This window comes from Callithrix jacchus, chromosome 7, assembly GCF_049354715.1.
Source record: "Callithrix jacchus isolate 240 chromosome 7, calJac240_pri, whole genome shotgun sequence".
NCBI lineage: Eukaryota > Metazoa > Chordata > Mammalia > Primates > Cebidae > Callithrix > Callithrix jacchus.
In genome coordinates, this window is record NC_133508.1 from 74526656 (window position 1) to 74546287 (window position 19632).

At 47.0% G+C, this 19632-nt stretch overlaps 1 protein-coding gene and 1 non-coding gene across 4 annotated transcripts in view; one reads left to right on the forward strand and one right to left on the reverse strand.

Moving 5' to 3' along the window:
- Nucleotides 1-9869: 9869 nt before the first annotated feature.
- Nucleotides 9870-19632, reverse strand: part of SF3A3 (splicing factor 3a subunit 3) — a 29712-nt gene continuing 19949 nt past the window's right edge. For all 3 annotated transcript variants that reach the window (XM_017974575.4, XM_002750627.6, XM_078331277.1), the window contains 3 exons: nucleotides 19509-19599; nucleotides 12741-12796; nucleotides 9870-10160 (listed from right to left, as the gene is read on the reverse strand). In XM_017974575.4, coding sequence (XP_017830064.1) covers nucleotides 10083-10160; nucleotides 12741-12796; nucleotides 19509-19599 — 225 coding nt within the window. In that variant the 3' untranslated portion in view covers nucleotides 9870-10082. The remainder of the gene's footprint in view (nucleotides 10161-12740; nucleotides 12797-19508; nucleotides 19600-19632) is intronic.
- On the forward strand, nucleotides 12108-12214 carry LOC118143361 (U6 spliceosomal RNA). The gene has a single exon (XR_004727588.1). It is a non-coding gene; the product is annotated as a U6 spliceosomal RNA (small nuclear RNA).

The following is a 19632-nucleotide window of genomic DNA, read 5'->3' on the forward strand; positions in this document are numbered from 1 at the left end:
AGCCTTGGAGAGGGTAAAAAACTTAAAGCAGTTTGACATTAAGTCTTGCAGCTAGCAGGTGGCAACACTGGGACTCCACTGAAAGTCTGACTGCAACTCCTGGGCCACTTATACCACCCCATTCAGCCCTCCTTTCACACAGGGCTGTTTAAGGCTACTGGGTGTGAACACACTTTGTAAAGGGTATGATATTGTTCCTGTCTGGCAATGTCCTTCCCTTGATCCACCTGGCTGTATGACCTTGGCCAAGACCTTTCTCCCCTTGGGCCTCAGTTTTCCCATCTAAGATAAGGAGGTTACCTCAGATGGACAAACAGGGCCAGTGCAGGGACTGGGCATGGTGGCTCATGCCTGTAATCCTGGCACTTTGGGAGGCTAAGGAGGGAGGATCACTTGAGGCCAGGAGTTTGAGACCCCATCTCTACAAAATTTTTTTAAAAAATTTAGCTGGATGTAGTGGTGCATGCCTGTAGTCCCAGCTACTTGGGAGGCTGAGGTGGGAGGATTACTTGAGCCCAGGAGTTCAAGACTGCAGTGACCTGTAATTGTTCACCCAGCTCAGATAAGGAATACTATCATTCTCTCTTGGCCTGTTACCCATTTAATCAAGCTGTAAGCTCCCTTTGGACAGGACGACGCCTTTTCCTCAACATACCAGCAGTTTCTGGCACACAGTTATCCACTGAGTTAGTGAATTACTTAATAAACTATTTTAATAAATACACCTTCTCTCAAGCTTTGACCCAAACTGAAGGAATGGGCCTTCAGTGCTGGGAGAGGGGTGACTGTTGTGATTTGTGACCAGGGTCCCCTCCTCTTTCCTCAAGTGAAGTGGTAGTCCTAATGACCAGTTCAACTTTGCATATGTAAGCCCCTTCCAGAAACAGGCATTGCCTTCTTCTCAATCCATTCCTTTTCCTGGAAACATCCACAGTACAAATGGAGCTCAAGTTTATTTGAATTCAGTTTCAAAGTCATGTGGAGGATGAGGGGAAAGGGGATTGACTCAGACCCTTAGGATCAAGGGGCAGGCCATTGCAGAGAAGCAGAGGAACCCCAATTCCAGCCCTGCTTTTAGTGTCAAAGCCTGGGGGTGGGGGTCTGGGGAAAGTAGATGGGGCTGGGTGTTTTTTATGATGAAGAAACTGTCCCTGTAGGATTTTGGGGTCCTCCCACTGGGTGGGGGTCAGGCAGGAGGTTTTCTATTTTTCCAGACAAACCCTATCTCTCCTTGAGATTAGGGCTAAGGCCCTGCCCCCGTAGAGGGTTCTGTGGTCAGGTCTAGGCCCTAGAAGGGGAGAAGTGAGGAGCTTTAAGCCCAGAGCTATGGACTTGATAAAGCCCTTTTCTAAAGATGCAACTACAGGAATCAGAGCTGGAGGTGAGCCTGAAGGCTTGTAGGACCTACAGGGTCTTCTTGGTGGCTACTCCTGAACTCTGCTGGGCCCAGCTAGGGGAGCAGGAACAGAAGCAGGGCAGAGTGGAGGAGCAGCAGTGTAGCCACAGCCAGGGCCCAGTGCAGGGGGCTTCTGGTGGCCCCAGGGGATGCCTGGTTGAAGTGAAGGTTCCCACCCAGCTGGAGGCAGCTGCCCGAGTTTGAAGCTCGACAGCACTCCTGATAGCAGGGCAGAGCCACAGCCTCATGACATTGGGAGGTCCCTGCTTCAAAGGCCTGGCTGCAGCCTGCAGTGTAAACTGAGCTGGAGCGTTTCAGCTGCAAGAGGTGGGACCATTCATCTTCCCTTTGTCCCCCTTTTCCCCACCCAAAGGCAGAAAGTGTTAAGTGGGTCATAGGCTGAGCTCAACCTCCTTGGACCCTTAACTCCCTGCCCACAAGATCAGTGAGTCCCTAGTGAACATACGGGGTGGCCAGAAACAAAGGGGCACATCATGGAGGTATGGAAAGTTCCAGTGGCTACCCTTGATGTTGGCATCATGTAGAGCTGAGGGTATCAAGCTTGCTTGACCCAGGCAGCCTGGCTCCCAGCTGGTCTAGCTCCAGCCAGATCCTACTGCTGAGCTAACCATTCCAGGTAGACGGAGAAAGCCATGCAGCTCTGAGGGAGGACAGCTCCCTAATCCTTGGAGCTCACCTCAGGGCTCCATGGCCACAGCTTTCTGCCCTTTGAAACAGTCACCACCATGGCAGGAGAAAGTGGCACAGATTTTCTCCTGGAATAGAAAGCAGGAGGAGGTTTGGGAGCTTTGTGCAGACTAAACAGGTGGTAAACGTGGGACAGAGGCAAGGCCGGAGCCCTATTGTGCCGGTGTCACTGGCCCCATCCACCACATGCTGTCTGTTCCTGCCTCCCAGAGCAGGCAGGTGAGAATGAGACACTCACATTTCCCTGGAGGGCTGGCAAGGTGGTGGTCACCAGCGGTGGAGTGGAATGCAGCTTGACCTCTGGGATTGTCAGGTAGGTTAGGCCTAGGATCAGAGCAGGACTGCCTGGGGAAGTGCTGTGACACCTCTGCAAAGCCCTGGCCAACTGCCTTGCCCCCAGGGAGAGCATCATGTGTGTGGGCAGCCCACAACCTGACAGCCTCCCCATGCTGCCACCTTGGATGAGTGCAGGTGCTTGCCCCAGGCCTCTTTGGAGCTTGTTGGATAGGGGAGTGCTGGATGGGCTGGACTGGGGAGAGGTGGGGATGTTAGGAGTGGGGAATCTGGGAGGGGGTGGGGCACCAGAGGTAGAAAGCTCAGACTTGGGGAGCTGATGAGGAGGGCAGGCATTATAGGTAGGGTTCAGTCAGGCAAGGCCTGGAGGTTAGCATATTCATAGAGGTTGGGGGGCTGGTGAAAATTGAGCTGAGATTTGAGGGCCTCTCAAAGGGCTGGGTTCAGAGTTAGGGATTAGTGGGCAGAAGGGCTCTGAGCTTGTGGATGAGTAGGAATGGGAGTTAGAGGTGGGGGTAATGGGGCTCAGAGCTGCAGATTGGTGGGGCAGGGCTGAGCAATAAGGGTGGGGCTGTCTCACTCGAGGCCAACTCATTGAGCATAAGGCAGAGTGGCCCTCCACTGCAGCACTGCAGCCTGCAGGGGCCTGGGCTGGGGGCTGAGCTGTTGGACAGCCGGCAAGGACTAGGACCAGATTCATTTCCCCCTTCACAGCTGAAGCTGCACTGGGCCACATAGTGGGAAGTGTTGAGTTGAATCAGCTGGGTAGAGAGAATGCAAGCATGTCCAGGAGGATGGGGAGACAGCCAGGCCTGGTCAGTATCTCCATGTTCCCAGCATCCCAGATACTGACTCCCCTCCCTCCCGCTTCAGGATCCGTTCCCACACTACTGTACCTGAATGTCAGTCCCCCTTCCACTCCCTCCACTCCCTTTCACCTCTAAGAAGTGCCCTGTCTGGGGTCCATATCAGCCCCAGCCCCACACGTCGCAGTGGTGCTGCCCAGGCTCGCACTCTGTTGTCTGGTTGGAGAACTTTGCCTCCTGGTAGCACATCTCTCCGAGACAGTGGAAGTTGTGGTATATCTGCAGATAGGTTTGAGCACAGTGGTCCCACGCCCAGGGCTGAAGGCATTAGGAAGGCTTTCCCCAGCCAGGCGCAGTGGCAATCCCAGCACTTTGGGAGGCCGAGGTGGGAGGATCACGAGATCAAGAGATCGAGACCATCCTGGTCAACGTAGTGAAACGCTGTCTCTACTAAAAATACAAAAATTAGCTGGCACGCACCTGTAGTCCCAGCTACTTGGGAGGCTGAGGCAGGAGAATTGCTTGAACCTGGGAGGCAGGGGTTGCAGTGAGCCAAGATCATGCCACTGCACTCCAGCCTGATGCCTGAGCAAGGCTCTGTCTCCAAAAAAAAAAAAAAAAAAAAAAAAAAAAGGAAGGCTGTCCCGTCCTTCACATGCTGCTTACCTGGACAGAAGGAGGGGTCAGCTGACTGCTTGTCAGGTTTTGGGCTACCAGTAAGACCAGCAGGAGGACTGACAGGAGGAAAAGGAAAGAGGGAGCCACTGCAGGGGGTAACCAGCTCAAAGGTCATAGGTCAAAGAAAGGCCATGCAGCAGTTAAGTGGAAGAGATCATGAACTTAGGGAAAAGTAGAGGCAGTCCCATGGTCCAGCAATAGTCATGGTCTAGGAAAGGCCAGAGTCCCTGGGCTGAGAACAGCTACCTCTGAGCAAAGCAGCTCTGTGGCTACCAATTGGCCACATACATCTTCAACTGAGGTGCTACAGGAGCCACAGAGAGGAAAGGACCAGTTCTGGGCAGCCCAGGAAATCTACAAACAAAATTTCCATTATTGTGCTATGCAAATGAAAAAACTGAAGCTGAGGAACTGGGGTGGGGGTGGGTCAACCTTTAGGGAATATGAGGTTTTGGGGCTCAGCTTTCACTTCCTGCAAGTCATACTGTCAGAGTGACATTGAGGCAGTCACAGAGGGGCCTGCATGCTAGCAACAGCCTCTCTGAGAGTACATGTGGTCATTGGCATGGCAACAGCAGGATCCCAGCCTGAGGGGGGCAGAACTGGAGCAGGTACTGTGACAGAAAATAGATATCCGGTGCCTCTGATCTGGCCTCATTTGCTGCCAACATCAAAAGGTGCCCGGGGTGGGAAGGTGGGGGTGATGGGCTTCCTCAGAATCCAGGGCAGGGAAACCCTGGGCCACAGAGAGTCAGAAGTCCAGGCTCACTTTGTCCAAGTGTTCTTCGGGATTCAGACCCCATCCTGTCCCTAAATGAGTACTGAGCCAAAGACAGGAGGTAGCTCTCAGACACTGGGTTCCTGAATCCCAGGCTCTGCCTCCTGCAGCACTAAGGGATCAGACCTGGAATGGTCTGCTAAGCCTGAGTTTAGGGTTTTCCATGAAAGATAGAAAACTGCTGGAGGTGAGAGTGGGGCTTATTCCCATCTTGCTCAGCCCTGGAAGCTTGAGCACAACCCTACCCTTCCCAACGCTAATGGAGCATCTGCTTCCCTGCCCTCATTAATATAATCCTCCATCAGCACTCAGACATCTCTCTCAAGTGACAGCAGCCCGGGTGATGTGATACACAGGAGAATGTGCAGCAAGAACATTCTCCTGGGCCCTTCTGACATGTCAGCCTCTCTGTTGCCCATCGTCCCCGCCACCAACAAACACTACGCTCAAGAAACAATTTTCTTGCTGGGCATGGTGGCTCACACCTATAATTACAGTGACTAAGGAGGCTGAGGCAGGAGAACTGCTTCAGGCCAGAAGTTCAAGACAAGCCTGGGCAAGATAGTGAGACCCCCATCTTTCCTAACAATCAGCTGGGCATGGAGGTGTGCACCTGTAGTACTAGCTACTTGGGAAGCTGAGGTGGGGAGGTCACTTGAGCCCGAGAGTTGGGAGGCTGCAGTAAGCTATGATCATATCACTGCACTCTAGCCTAGGGAACAGTGAGACCTTGTCTTAAAAAAAAAAAGTTTTGGGGCCCAGCATGATGGCTCACGCCTATAATCCCAGCACTTTGGGAGGCCAAGGTGGGCAGATCACAAGGTAGGAGTTTGAAAACAGCCTAAGATGGTGAAACTCCATCTCTACTAAAAATACAAAAAAATTAGCCAGCTGTGGTAGCACATGCCTGTAACCCCAGCTACTCAGGAGGCTGAGGCAGGAGAATTGCTTGAACTAGGAGGCAGAGGTTGTAGTGAGCCGAGGTCACACCACTGCACTCCAGCCTAGGTGTCAGAGTGAGACTCAGTCTCAAAAACAAACAAACAAGTTTTTAGCCACTCAGTACATCTCCAAGGGGATCTCAGTTTCCAAACACCAAAGTTTCAAAGGGCTCAAAGGTTCTACCCAGGTCCCTGAAGCTTTGTGAAAAGAAGAGCCCAGGCCTCCCACAAAAGCCCCTTTCCTTCTCCTTACTTTGCATAGATGAGGCTGAAGGGACAGCTCAGGAATATGACAGATCAGGCAGGTAGACAGACATTGAGCTGAGTCAGAAGGCTGGGCAAAGCTAGATGGGTACCTCCTAGGCTATATCAATCCAGGCTTCTTGTCCATCTGCTTTAGTCTGTGTGCCCCTCCATGGCTAAAGCATATTCTCAATATTCTCAGTGCCCACCCTATCCCAGCTGTAGACCTACCTGCGCACCTGAAGGTGCAGAGAGCTGTGAGAATACATGCACAAGACAGGGAGGTCACAGTTGCAGACCCTGGAAACTGGAAGCTGTCCTTTCTCCTCCCCTCCAATCATATCAGCTCTGGGAGTTGCCTCTCACATTGCTGCCACCGGGGACACACAGGGACCACAGGCAAAAGAAGAAAGCACAGCTGCTGCCCACACTGTAGTTGGAGGGACAAAATAAAGCCAGTTGACAGCTTGGGCAGATCAAAAGACCTCCATCCCAACATCCCACTGGGAGATGCCTTATTTGTCTGGATGAAAAACCTGGCAAGTGGAGAGTGCTCTCAGAAGAGATCAGAGGGAGAGGAGACCAGTGTCCTCCCACAGCAGACCTGCAATGGGAGGACTCTTCTGGATGAAGGTGGAGAGGGTCACAGGCTCATTCCCACCCTGAGAACCCAAGCTGAGGCTAACAATAGGACCTGAAGGATGAGGGGAAAGGTTGCTATCATCTCAAGGATTTTTTTTTTTTAATGCATAGAGAAAGAAGTATCTCAGAACTTGACTTCCCATACACATTGGTTACCTTTAGGGTGCTCCCTTCACAGAGCCTTCCAGTACAAGTTGACCCCAGGGAGGGGAATGGAAAGAAAATGGAGAAGAAAGGGATACCTGGCTGAGGTCAGAGACAGATGTACACTTTCTCTGAGAAGCAGGCACAGACTCCTCCTGTGCTGGTTCATCCCAGGTACAGCCTTTGGGTTTAGCAGCACCGATCTGGGGATCAATCGTAGGAATAACTCCCTCAACACTTCCTGCAGCTTTCCTCCTTGAAGAGCTAATGGAATTAACTGTTCTCAGCAATAAGCTCACTGGCAGAAGTTCCGATTCCAGTTGGGTGTAGTGGCTCACACCTATAATCCCAGCACTTTGGGAGGCTGAGGCAGATGGATGATGAGGTCAGGAGTTCAAGACCAGCCTGGCCAACATGGTGAAACCCTCGTCTCTACCAATACAAAAAACTTAGCTGGCCTTAGTGGCACACATCTGTAATCCCAGCTACTTGGGAAGCTGAGGCAGGAGAATCACTGAACCTGGGAGGCAGAGGTTGCAGTGAGCTGAGATCAGGCCACTGCACTCCAGCCTGGGCAGGAGAGCAAGACTCCATCTCCGGGTAGGAGGGATGGATGTTTCCAACTCCGTGTCTAAGATAGATTCTTGGCTGGGCAGTGGCTCATGCCAGAAATCTTGGCCCTTTGGGAGGCCAAGGCAGGTGTTCGATTGAAATTCTCTTCTTCCTTTGGCCAACCCTATGGAGTCCAAACCTGAAGGAATCGCCTCGGAGAACCAATTCTGACGTGGTTTGCCTGTGTCCCTTGCAGCTGGATGGAGCTGGCCATATGGCTTTTCCTGCAGTCCCAGAGGCTTCTGCCTCCACTTTTTCAAGGTTGGATCTAGCTGTGCCTGGCATATGGAAAAAACCCTGAATCAATGAAGGTAACAAATAAACTTCTGCAGTGACAATTAAGCCCCAGGTTCCCTCCTAGGCTCTTCTGGCAGAGTTCACATGATGACTTCAGTTACTGGGCAAGGGGATGGCAGGACTCCTCAGAACCTGGTCCTACCTCCTCTCCACACTGTAGAGGGAGAGCCCATTAACCCTGGAGTCCCAGGTACCCACTCAAGACAGGGCTTTGAGGACTCCCAAAAGCTGGAAAGCAACAGGTGCGTTGCTTCGTAGCCCAACGCAGCCACTGTTCCGGCGAGCAGTCTGAAGGGCCATCTTCTCTGCACATTTCCCATTCCAAGGTTTTAACTCTCTTCTCAAATGGCAATGTCTCCTTGCACCTTGGGCCAGGGTCCACTAATCAGTGTTTCTAGTTGGCTCAATTAGGTTTAATTATCCACTCACTCTGCTTCTAGCTCAGGCCCTGGAGAGGTTGTCCAACTGGAGTCTTGAAGGAGTGAAGGCACAGGGGATATGAGTTGCACAGGGATGGGTCGAAACAGGAAGGAAAATACCAACCTAAAGTGCCACTGAGGTGGGAGTGGTGAAACTTTACTGCCATGGAAATGACTAGGGCAAAAGATTAGTGTGAGGCAGCAGGCTAGTTCAAGTTGGGATTTTGAGATAGGGTTTGCTCTGTCAACTAGGTTGGAGTGTAGTAGCATGATATTAGCTCACTGCAACCTCCGCCTCCCAGGTTCAAGTGATCCTCCCGCCTTAGCCTCCTGAGTAGGTGGGACTACGTGTGCATGCCACCATCCCCGGCTAATTTTTAAAATTTTTAGTAGAGACAGGGTTTTGCCATGTTGGCCAGGCTGGTCTTGAATTCCTGACCTCAAGTAATCTGCCAGCCTTGGCCACCCAAAGTGGCGCCTGGCCTGAGTTAGGATTTACTTTATTTTTCATCTGAGAGAGTTTTGCTCATGTCACTTAGGTTGGAGTGCAATGACATCATCTTCAGTCACTGCAACCTGTGCCTCCTGGATTCAAGTGATTCTCCAGCCTCAGCGTCCCAAGTAGCTGGGATTGCAGGCATCCGCCAGCACACCCAGCTAATTTTTGTATTTTTAGTGGAGATGGGGTCTCACACTGTTGGCCAGGCTGGTCTCAAACTCCTGACCTCAGGTGATCCACCCGCCTTGGCCTCCCAAAGTGCTGGGATTACAGGTGTGAGCCATCGTGCCCGGCCATGAGTTGGGATTTTTAAAAGTAGATACGTTATCAGCCAGCCTGCCTCTGCATGGGGCAAGTTCAGCATTGGTCCCTGGCGGGTTTTTAGAAAAATAAGATATAAATCTATAATATAAGTATCATTTTTTAAAAAAATAGATTTATTAAAAAACAATTGAAAGCCTGAGTGTTGAGAGGCAAATGGGGCCTCTGGGGGATCCTGTCCTGCAGCAGGCCTACTTTCAGAGGACTGTGCTTTTAAGGTAGATCAGGGCCTTCCCGGCTGCCCTAGTACTTTCCATTTCAAACAACAGATTTGGATCCTGGGAGAGCTGCTCAACTCTACTCAACTCTACCATGGCTACCTGGGCTTGGAGAGCATGTGAATATTCACTACTTTTATAGTCTGGGGATCCTGTAGAAGAAACAGGTAGACAGACCCACCAAAGTCTCTCATTCTGACCTAGCAAGCAGGTGGTGAAGTCACTGCTGGTCCTAGTTGCATTGCATATTGGGCTGCAGGCCCATTCCAAACAGCCAGCTAATTTTTTTTTTTTTTTTTTGAGATGGGGCCTCACAATATCACCCAGGCTCGTCTCAAACTCCTAGGCTCAAAGGATACTCTAACCTCAGCCTCCTGAGTAGCTGGGACTACAGTGTGTGCCACCATGCCTACCTTTTTTTTTTTTAAATGAGACAGGGTCTCACTATGTTACCTAGGCTGATCTCAAGCAACCCTCCTGCCTCAGCCTCCCAAGTAATTAGGACTACAGGCACAAGCCACCACACCCAGCTCCAATTCCTTTCTTTATGCAAATACAAAAGGCAAACCTTGGTGCCACACTTAGCTTATAAGTAGAAGCCCTGGCTCGCCCTCCTAGTCTTTCCCTAGTATTTCCATCAGTGGCTAACTAAGCTGATAGCAGACCTCATCCTGGGATAATACACATTCAGAAAGTAGCAACAAAGGAGGATGGGAAAAGAGGTCAGGTAAGATTTACCTAACATGATGTGTAGCCTAACAGGTGCCCATTAAATCTCAGCTACTACTAAAGTTGGTAAGAAAGAGGTATGGAGGCATTAAGACCTGAAGCACTGAGTTGGTCCATAACCCTGGGCTTCAGAACAAGGCCTGGTTTTATTTTCTGGCAGAATCTTTTTTAATATAAAACAGATAAAACACATCCCAACCCTGCAATCTGCCAGCATGCCTTGTTTCTACAAGATGCATGCTACACCATGAGACTACATAGCAAAGGGTCTTTAAGAGGATTTGGTTGGGAGAAATAGAAAAAGCAGATCTTAGGGAAGCCTGGACTGGCCAAAAAGCTGAGCTACATCCCTGAACACTAGAGCAGTCCTTGTCTTTTCAGATCCTCATATGTCTTCTTATTCACAACATTCCCACTCGAGTCTTCATATTCTTCCTGAAAAGGAAGGGGTACATTTTGTTAGATACATCTCCTAAAAGAAATGTTTGGAACCAATCTCTAGGTACCTGAGCTCATCCTGACCTGCTTCCATGGCATACTCTGGTACACTAAGATTGGAATTCATCTAAGACAGCCTTTCTAAACTGGGGTTCCACAAGAGAATTAAGCCCCACTGCCCAAAAGCAGCCACTGTGTGCAATGAATTAACTTCTCTCCTAGACATCTAGAATGGTATCAGTCGTGACCCATCTTTAGGGTATCTGAGAAAATAGTTCATTTAGCTTTCTTTTTGTGTTTAAGATAAGGAACCCTGGTTAAGAAAGGCTGACCTACAACAGCAGTTTGGCAAATGGTTCCCAAGAATCCCAGGTTTCTGCCCAAAGACCACTGCAGGGGGTAAAAGAGAGACCAAAAAGTCTGAGCTTCTCCATGTCCAGAGCAATTCTGCTTGATTCTATTCTATCCTATCCTATTCTATTCTACTTATTTTTGAGACAAAGTCTTGCTCTGCTCTGTCAGCCAGGCTGGAGTACAGTGGGACAATCTCGACATTTATTAATTTTTGAGACAAAGTCTTGGTCTGCTTTGTCACCCAGACTGGAGTGCAGTGGCATGATCTCGGCTCACTGCAACCTCCACCTCCCAGGTTGTAGAGACATGGTTTCACCATGTTGCTCAGGCTGTTCTCCAACTCTTGGGCTCAAGCGATCTGCCTGTATAGTGCTCCCAAAGTGATATGATTACAGGCATGAGCTGCTGCACCTGGCCCATTTCAAAATTTGAATGGAAGAATAACTCCTCCTGCCTCAGTCTCCCAATTAGCTGGGACTATAAGCATGCATTGCCACATGTGGCTAATTGTTTCTTTTTTTTGAGACAGAGTCTTTTTGCTCTGTCACCCAGGCTGGAGTGCAGCAGCACAATCTTGGCTCATGCAACCTTCACCTCCCGGGTTTAAGCAATACTCATGCTTAGGCCTCCCAAGTAGCTGGAACTACAGGCACGTGCCACATCTGCTTATTTTTGTATTTTTAGTAGAGACAGAGTTTCTCCATGTTGGCCAAGCTGGTCTTGAACTCCTGGCCTCAAATGATTTGCCCGCCTCAGCCTCCCAAAGTGCTGGGATTACAACTGTAAGCCACCGCACTTGGCCTAATCTTTTAACTTTTTTTTTGTAGATACAAAATTTCACTATGTTGCTCAGGCTAGTTTTAAACTCCTGGCCTCAAGTGATCCTCCTGCTCTGGCCTCCTCAAGTGCTAGGATTACTACTGTGAACAACATGCCAGCCTACAACCTGTCTTCAGACATGGATTTAAAGTCTGACAGTACTGGCCTGGTGTGATAGCTCATGCCTATAATAAGTGGGAGGCTGAGGTGGGCGGATCACTTGAGCTCAGGAGTTTGAGACCAGCCTAAGCAACATGGCGAAACCCAGGTCTCTGCAAAAAACATAAAAACTAGCTGAGTGCGGTGGCATACACCTGTAGTCCCAGCTACTTGGGAGGCTGTGGTGGGAGGATGGCTTGAGCCCAGGAGGCAGAGGTTATAGTGAGCCGAGATCATGCTACTGCACTCCAGCCTAGGTGACAGAGCCAGATCCTGTCTCAAAAAAAGTAAATAGGCCGGGCACGGTGGCTCAAGCCTGTAATCCCAGCACTTTGGGAGGCCGAGGCAGGTGGATCACGAGGTCAAGAGATCAAGACCATCCTGGTCAACATGGTGAAACCCCGTCTCTACTAAAAATACAAAAAATTAGCTGGGCACAGTGGCACATGCCAGTAGTCCCAGCTACTCAGGAGGCTGAGGCAGGAGAATTGCTTGAACCCAGGAGGCGGAGGTTGCGGTGAGCCGAGATCGCGCCATTGCACTCCAGCCTGGGTAACAAGAGCGAAACTCCATCTCAAAAAAAAAAAAAAAAAAAGTAAATAAAGTCTGACAGTGCTTCCTTTGGTAGCACATATACTAAAATTAGAATGATACAGAGATGAGTAGCATGGCCCTTGTGCAAGGATGACATGGAAATCTATGAAGCATTCCATATTTTAAAATAATAATTAAGTCTGACAAATATAACAAATAAATTAGGCTTACATGTCAAGAGTCAATTTAAGGCTGGGTGTGGTGGCTCACGCCTGTAATTCCAGCACTCTGGAAGGCCGAGGTGAATGGATCACCTGATGTGAGGAGTTCAAGACCAGTCTGGCCAACATGTCGAAACACTGTCTCTACTAAAAATACAAAGATTAGCTGAGTGTGGTGGCAGGCGCCCAGCTACTCGGGAGGCAGAGGCAGGAGAATTGCTGGAACCTGGGAGGTGGAAGTTGTAGTGAGCCAACACTGCGCCACTACACTCCAGCCTAGGTGACTGAGAGACTCCATGTCAAAAAAAAAAAGGAAAAGTCAATTTACAGTTATTGTCACATTATATACTCACTGCTGCAGTACACCATTCTATTCTATTCTAGTATTTGCAGAGAATTTGCCTGGATCATTTTGCACCTCCCTTCTACATGGTGAGGGAGATCTCTATCACTTGACACTATCCCCAACACCATCCATATTAGTACCCACCTCAGTGTCAGGCTGCCATCGTTCTGAAGCCTTCTGCAATTTCAGTTTGGCCCACACTGCAGGATGAGAAATGAACAGCAATCAGGATGGACTGAACATCTGTCAGGTATCCACTGTTATAATCCTCCTTCCCTGCCATTAGGATGCTCCCTGCAAGACACTGCCTTTGAGATTCTTGCCTACCCCAAACCAGAACTTGGGTTCTGGACCACCTACAGACAAAGCCCCTTCCACTGCAAAATTTGTCGTGATCTTGCTTTGCTGTAAAAGTTGGATCAAATACAACCAAAGACCTCCAAGAACAGAACTGATACTCTTGAAGGGGATTAATGTGGAACAACCTATGAGAATGGGAGAAAGTGACCTTACTTTCTTAATATTTAATATTTATATTCATATATTTCATAATATAAAAATTCTAACGGTTTAATAGCAATCTCTATGAAGGAGAAAAGGTAAAGACATCTGAAAAAACCATCATAGATTCAGAGGGAATGATCAGACATGTATACTTAAGAAAAAAAAAATATAAAACCAGGTAAAGAACAACTTGAATCTTAAATTATGATTCTAAGAAGGTGAACTCTTAGAACAAATGGCTACATGGAATACATAAGACAGGTCCACTGCCAGAGAGGGAAGATAATAAAATATCAATAGATGATGAGAAAACAGAACTTGATTCCTGTGCTTTCACCTTTTCCATCAAGTAGAATAATTTAAACTTGACAAAACTAGAAGAGAGATAGTTGATGCCTAAGATGGGTGAATAGTGAATGAAACAATATATGATAAAATGCTTAGCTCTGCACCTGACACATAGGTGTGCTCAACTAATCATCTTTTCCTTCCTTGCTAATTGCTTTAAATTAATGAAGTCTTCAAGCCCAGATCATATGCACATCAGGAAAGAATGGAGACATTATCATGTGCTTACTATGTGACAGGGCAGGACTCTGTCATCTTCTTTATCAAAGCCCTTCAAGAATCTAACCAAGAATTCAGCCTGGTGACAGAGTAAGACTCTGTCTCAAAAAAAGGAAAAAAAATTCCTAAGTGCAACCTATCACCTAAATGGGGATTTCTGGTAGCAATTTCAGAGGGCTCTTTCTTAGCTTTTGGAGAATTAAAAAAAAAAAAAAAAAAAATCAGGCCAGGCGAGGTGGCTCACACCAGTAATCCCAGCACTTTCGGAGGCCGAGGTGGGAGGATCACAAGGTCAAGAGATGGAGACCATCCTGGCCAACACAGTAAAACCCCATCTCTACTAAAAAATACAAAAATTAGCTGAGTGTGGTAGCACATGCCTGTAGTCCCACCTACTTGGGAGGCTGAGACAGGAGAATCGTTTGAACCTGGGAGGCAGAGATTGCAGTGAGCAGAGATAATGCCACTGCACTCTAGCCTGACAACAGAGCCAGACTTCGTCTCAAAAAAAAAAATCATAAATCTAAACCAATGGAATAATTAACATAATAAATTTATAAGTAAAATCCTCCATGTAAGTGTAAAAAAAAAAAATCACTTCGGCCGGGCATGGTGGCTCACCCCTGTAATCCTAGCACTTTGGGAAAGTCAAGGCAGGTGGAATGCCTGAGCTCAGAAGTTCGAGACCAGCCTGGGCAACACAGTAAAACCCATCTCTACTAAAATACAAAAAAATTAGCCAGGCAAAGTCACAGTCACTAGGGAGACTGAGACAGGAGAATTGCTTGAACCCAGGAGGTGGATATTGGAGTGTGCAGAGATCACGCTATTGCATTCCAGCCTAGGCGACAGAGTGAGTCCCAGTCTCAGGAAAAAAAAAAAGAGAGAGAGAAGACAGGGGCTACGTGTGGGTGCAGTAGAAATTGAGGTAGAAATAAAACTACAAATGCTATGTGGTGAACCTAAAAAGATCAAGGGAAGCCATGATGGGTAGAAATAATACAATTGGCCGGGCACGGTGGCTCAAACCTGTAATCTCAGCACTTTGGGAGGCCGAGGCGGGTGGATCACAAGGTCAAGTGATCGAGACCATCCAGGTCAACATGGTGAAACCCCGTCTCTACTAAAAATACAAAAAGTTAGCTGGGCATGGTGGCGCGTGCCTGTAATCCCAGCTACTCAGGAGGCTGAGGCAGGAGAATTGCCTGAACCCAGGGGGTGGAGGTTGCGGTGAGCTGAGATCGTGCCACTGCACTCCAGCCCGGGTAACAAGAGCGAAACTCCGTCTCAAAAAAAAAAGAAAAAAAAAAGAAAGAAATAATGCAATTAAAGCAGTAGCAATAACAACATACATAGGGAGAAACTGATTAACCTAGACAGCTGAATAAGGAGATAAATTCTGAAAGTAATACAACTGAAGAATCATGAACCTGCTAATAATAATCTAAAAATAAATAAATAAATAATACAACTCTATATGGCTAAGAGAAAACAATTTCTTTTAGAAAGTCTCTTAATGACCAACCCTTTACAAATCTACTAGATGATAGTGATTTCAAAGAAGTCAGTATGGCGTTGTACAAAAAGAAAAGACTGTTTTTTTTGTTTTTGTTTTTTTTTTGAGACGGAGTTTCGCGCTTGTTACCCAGGCTGGAGTGCAATGGCACGATCTCGGCTCACGGCAACCTCCGCCTCCTGGGTCCAGGCAATTCTCCTGCCTCAGCCTCCTGAGTAGCTGGGATTACAGGCACGCGCCACCATGCCCAGCTAATTTTTTGTATATTTTTTTAGTAGAGACAGGGTTTCACCATGTTGACCAGGATGGTCTCGATCTCTTGACCTTGTGATCCACCCGCCTCGGCCTCCCAAAGTGCTGGGATTACAGGCTTGAGCCACCGCACCCGGCCAAGGAAAGACTGTTTTAAGACACACATGAGTTTGATCCCTGGCTTTTCCCTCTTTCAAGTTATATGACCTTGGAAAAAGTTACCTAACTTCTCATTTACCTGAGAAATACAGCTGGCACTTGATAAATTAGACTAGTAATATTAAAATGAAAAGATAAAGGTGACTTTGGATCTTATTCCTCAGACTCTGCAGAAGAGCTCAGAAGCGAAAATGATGCTGATGACAGCTAACACTTAGTCACTGACTGCATACTATGTTATGTCAGCCTAAGTTATAAATGCTCTGCCTATATCATCTCATTTAAACTTCAAGACAATTCTGTGAGTTAGGTGTATTATTACCATCTACATCTTAGATATGGAAACGGAGGCACTAGGGGAAGTAACCTGTGCAGGGTCCCACTTAGTAAGTGGCAGAGTCACTGACTTGAACCCCAACAGGTTGATTCTCCAGAGTCTGCATTCTTAATCACATGAAACTGTATTAGAAATAAGGTTTTGACCCAACTTTACCCTAGAAGCAGAACATATCAAACCATAAAGAACCTGACAGAATCTATTAACCAAGTCCTGTCCTAAGTGTAAAGCTCATGACAAAAGATGATGGGAATTTAAAAGCATCTTGTTTTTATAAACAAGATGGTAAGAATAGTGATAGAGAGGTTAAACTCGAGTAAATCATGATAATAAGAAAGTATATATGTACAGTACTTTACACCATAACGATATAATCACTTTTTGTACATAATTCAAACAAATAATATATGCTGATAATAGACAATAATAGATAATAAGAATCAGTAGAAATAAACTACTTGCTAAAACATTAAAATGTTATGCTAAAATGTTAGAAACATAGCTGTCTATACTGAATCAAGGACTAGACATAAATACATACATACATAATAAAACCTGTCTAAATCAAGTTTCAAGTCTACTATATAATCTCTACAGAGGAGAAGTATAAACAAATCTAACAAAACCAGCAAAGGAGATAAATACAAATAGATCAATTAATACACTGAGTATAAATGGCTTAATTCACCTATTTAACAATGAATACTGATGACTGGGTTAGAAAAATACTCAACCTTATTCAGCCTTATATTTGGAAAAAAAGCAAAAATCTAACATTTGCTGCCAAAACTTTTGAGGATTAAGGAAATGATCTATCACAAGGTAACAAACAATGCACAGATAAAGAAAATTCAAAAAGAAAATGGGATTGATTAATAAGGTTACAATAGAGCTTTATAGCTTAATGCAAAAAACACATATAAAACTGATGGAAATGCAAGAGATAAAATTTAATTATAACATGTCCCTATCAGAATTAAAAATAGATAAAAATATGAAACAGACTGAGCATGGTGGCTCATGCATGTTATCCCAGCAGTGTGGGAGGCCAAGGCAGGTGGATCACAAGGTCAGGAGTTTGAGACCAGCCTGAGCAACATGACGAAATACCAACTCTACTAAAAATATAAAAATTAGGCCGGGCGCGCTTTATAAGACTCACGCTTATAATCCCAGCACTTTGGGAGGCCGAGGCGGGTGGATCATGAGGTCAGAAGTTCAAGACCAGCCCGGCCAAGATAGTTAAACCCGTCTCTGCTAAAAATACAAAAATTAGCTGGGCACAGTGGCAGGTGCCTGTAATCCCAGCTACTGAGGCAGGAGAACTGCTTTAACCTGGGCAGCAGAGGTTGCAGTGAGCCGAGACTGCGCCACTGCACTTCAGCCTGGGCAATAGAGTGAGAATCCATTTAAAAAAATTCATGGCCAGGCCTGTAATCCCAGCACTTTGGGAGGCTGAGGCAGGTAGATCACAAGGTCAAGAGATCGAGACCATCGTGGCCAACATGGTGAAACCCCGTCTCTACTAAAAATATAAAAAATAGCCGGGCATGGTGGCACGTGCCTGTGGTCCCAGCTACTATGGAGACTGAGGCGGAAGAATCGCTTGAACCCAGGAGGCGAAGGTTGCAGTGAGCCGAGATTGCACCACTACACTCCAGCCTGGCGATAGAGCAAGACTCTGTCTCAAAATTTAAAAAAAAAAAAAAAAAAAAAAATTGGAACAGAAAAATATAACAATTTTTAAAATAAATAAAATTAAAAAAGAAATGAGCTGGGCAGGGTGGCAGGCACCTCTAATCCCAGCTACTCGGGAGGCTGAGGAAGGAGAATCACTTGAACCCTGAAGGTGGAGGTTGCAGTGAGCTGAGATCGTGCCACTGCACTCCATCCTGGGTGGTAAGACAAGCAAGACTCCGTCTCAAATATAAAATAAAATAAAAATAAAACAAAAAGGTTGGGTGCAGTGGTTCATGCCTATAATCCCAGCATTTTGTGTGGGAGGATCACTTCAGCCCAGGAGTTTGAGACCAGCCTGGGCAACATAAGGAAACCCCATCTAAACAAACAAAAAAAAAGTAGCTGGGCACAGTGGCACACACTTGTAGTCCAAGCTACTTGGGAAGTTGAGGTGGGGGGATTGCTTGAATGCAAAAGGTCAAGGCTGCAGTGAGTTGTGATCACACCACTGCACTCCAACCTGGGGAGATCCAGTCACAAAAAAAAAAAAAGAGAAGGAAAATAAACTCAGAATTAAAGCACTTGGTTTCCTACCTTGTTATAAGAAGTCAAGAAATTATACAAGTTATTAACTAAAGAATCTCAGCAGTTGGGCCCAGTGGCTCATGCCTGTAATCCCAGCACTTTGGGAGGCCAAGGCAGGCGGATCACAAAGTTAGGAGTTCGAGACCAGCCTGACCAACATGGTGAAACCCCGTCTCTAGTAAAAATTAAAAAAGTAGCTGGGCACTGTGGCAGGCACCTGTAATGCCAGCTACTCAGGAGGCTGAGGCAGGAGAATCACTTGAACCCAGAGGCAGAGGTTGCAGTGAGTCGAGATCACACTACTCCACCCCACTGTAGGTGACAGAGCGAGATTCTGACTCAAAAAAAAAAAAAAAAAAAAAAAAGAATCTTAGCACAATCCCGCTGAAAAAGTAATCTCTGTCACTATAAACAGTTTCAAATGACAGAGAAATTGTAGCATGTTGCAGGCTGGGTGAGGCTGACGTCTCAATCCCAGCACTTTAGGACGCCAAGGCAGGCAGACTGCTTGAGTACAGGACTTTGAGACAAGCCTGGGCAACACGGTGAAACACCATCTCTACAAAAAAATACAAAAACTAGCCAGGAATGGTGGCACATGCCTGTAGTCCCATCGACTTGGGAATCTGAGGTGGGAGGATCACTTGAGCCTGAGAGGCAGAGATTGCAGTAAGCTGTGATTGCACCACGGCACTCCACCCTGGGCAACAGAATTGGAAGCCCAAGGTTCCAGATGCCCAGGCAGCTGAACAGCCTGCTAAGAACAACTGAGAGTAAAGTTCCTATAAATCAACGCGGTAAAATACCTTAATTCTGTCTAACCAGACAACAGTGAAATATGTATAGATCCACTGAAAAGAAAAAAAAGCCAGGCCAGGTGTAGTGGCTAATGCCTGTAATTCCAGCACTTTAGGAAACCAAGGCAGGCAGGTCACCTGAGGTCAGGAGTTTGAGACCAGCCAGGTCAACATGGTGAATCCCTGTCTCTACTAAGAAATAAAAAAATTAGCTGGGTGTGGTGACGGGTACCTGTCATACCAGCTACTCAAGAGACTGAGGCAGGAGAATCACTTGAGCCTGGGAGGCGGAGGTTGCAGTGAGTTGAGATCATGCCACTGCACTCTAGCCTGGATGATAGATAGCGAGACTCTGTCTCAAAAAAATAAAAAATGCAATAATTATACAACTGTCCTAGATTTTACATATCTACAACCTACTGCCTTTAATCCCAGATACACAGGTTATTAGGATGCTGACTTGAAGGAGAGGCCATTTGTACTGGCCTAGGAGACAGTAAATAAACCTTACTTACAGGAGACAGCATCTTCAATCTGTGTCACATTAGCAAAGTGGGCAGTATTTGGGATGCCCAAACACCTCATGCCATGAGCATGACGCCATTCCTGGGAGAAGAGAGATGCAAAAGGACCATGTGA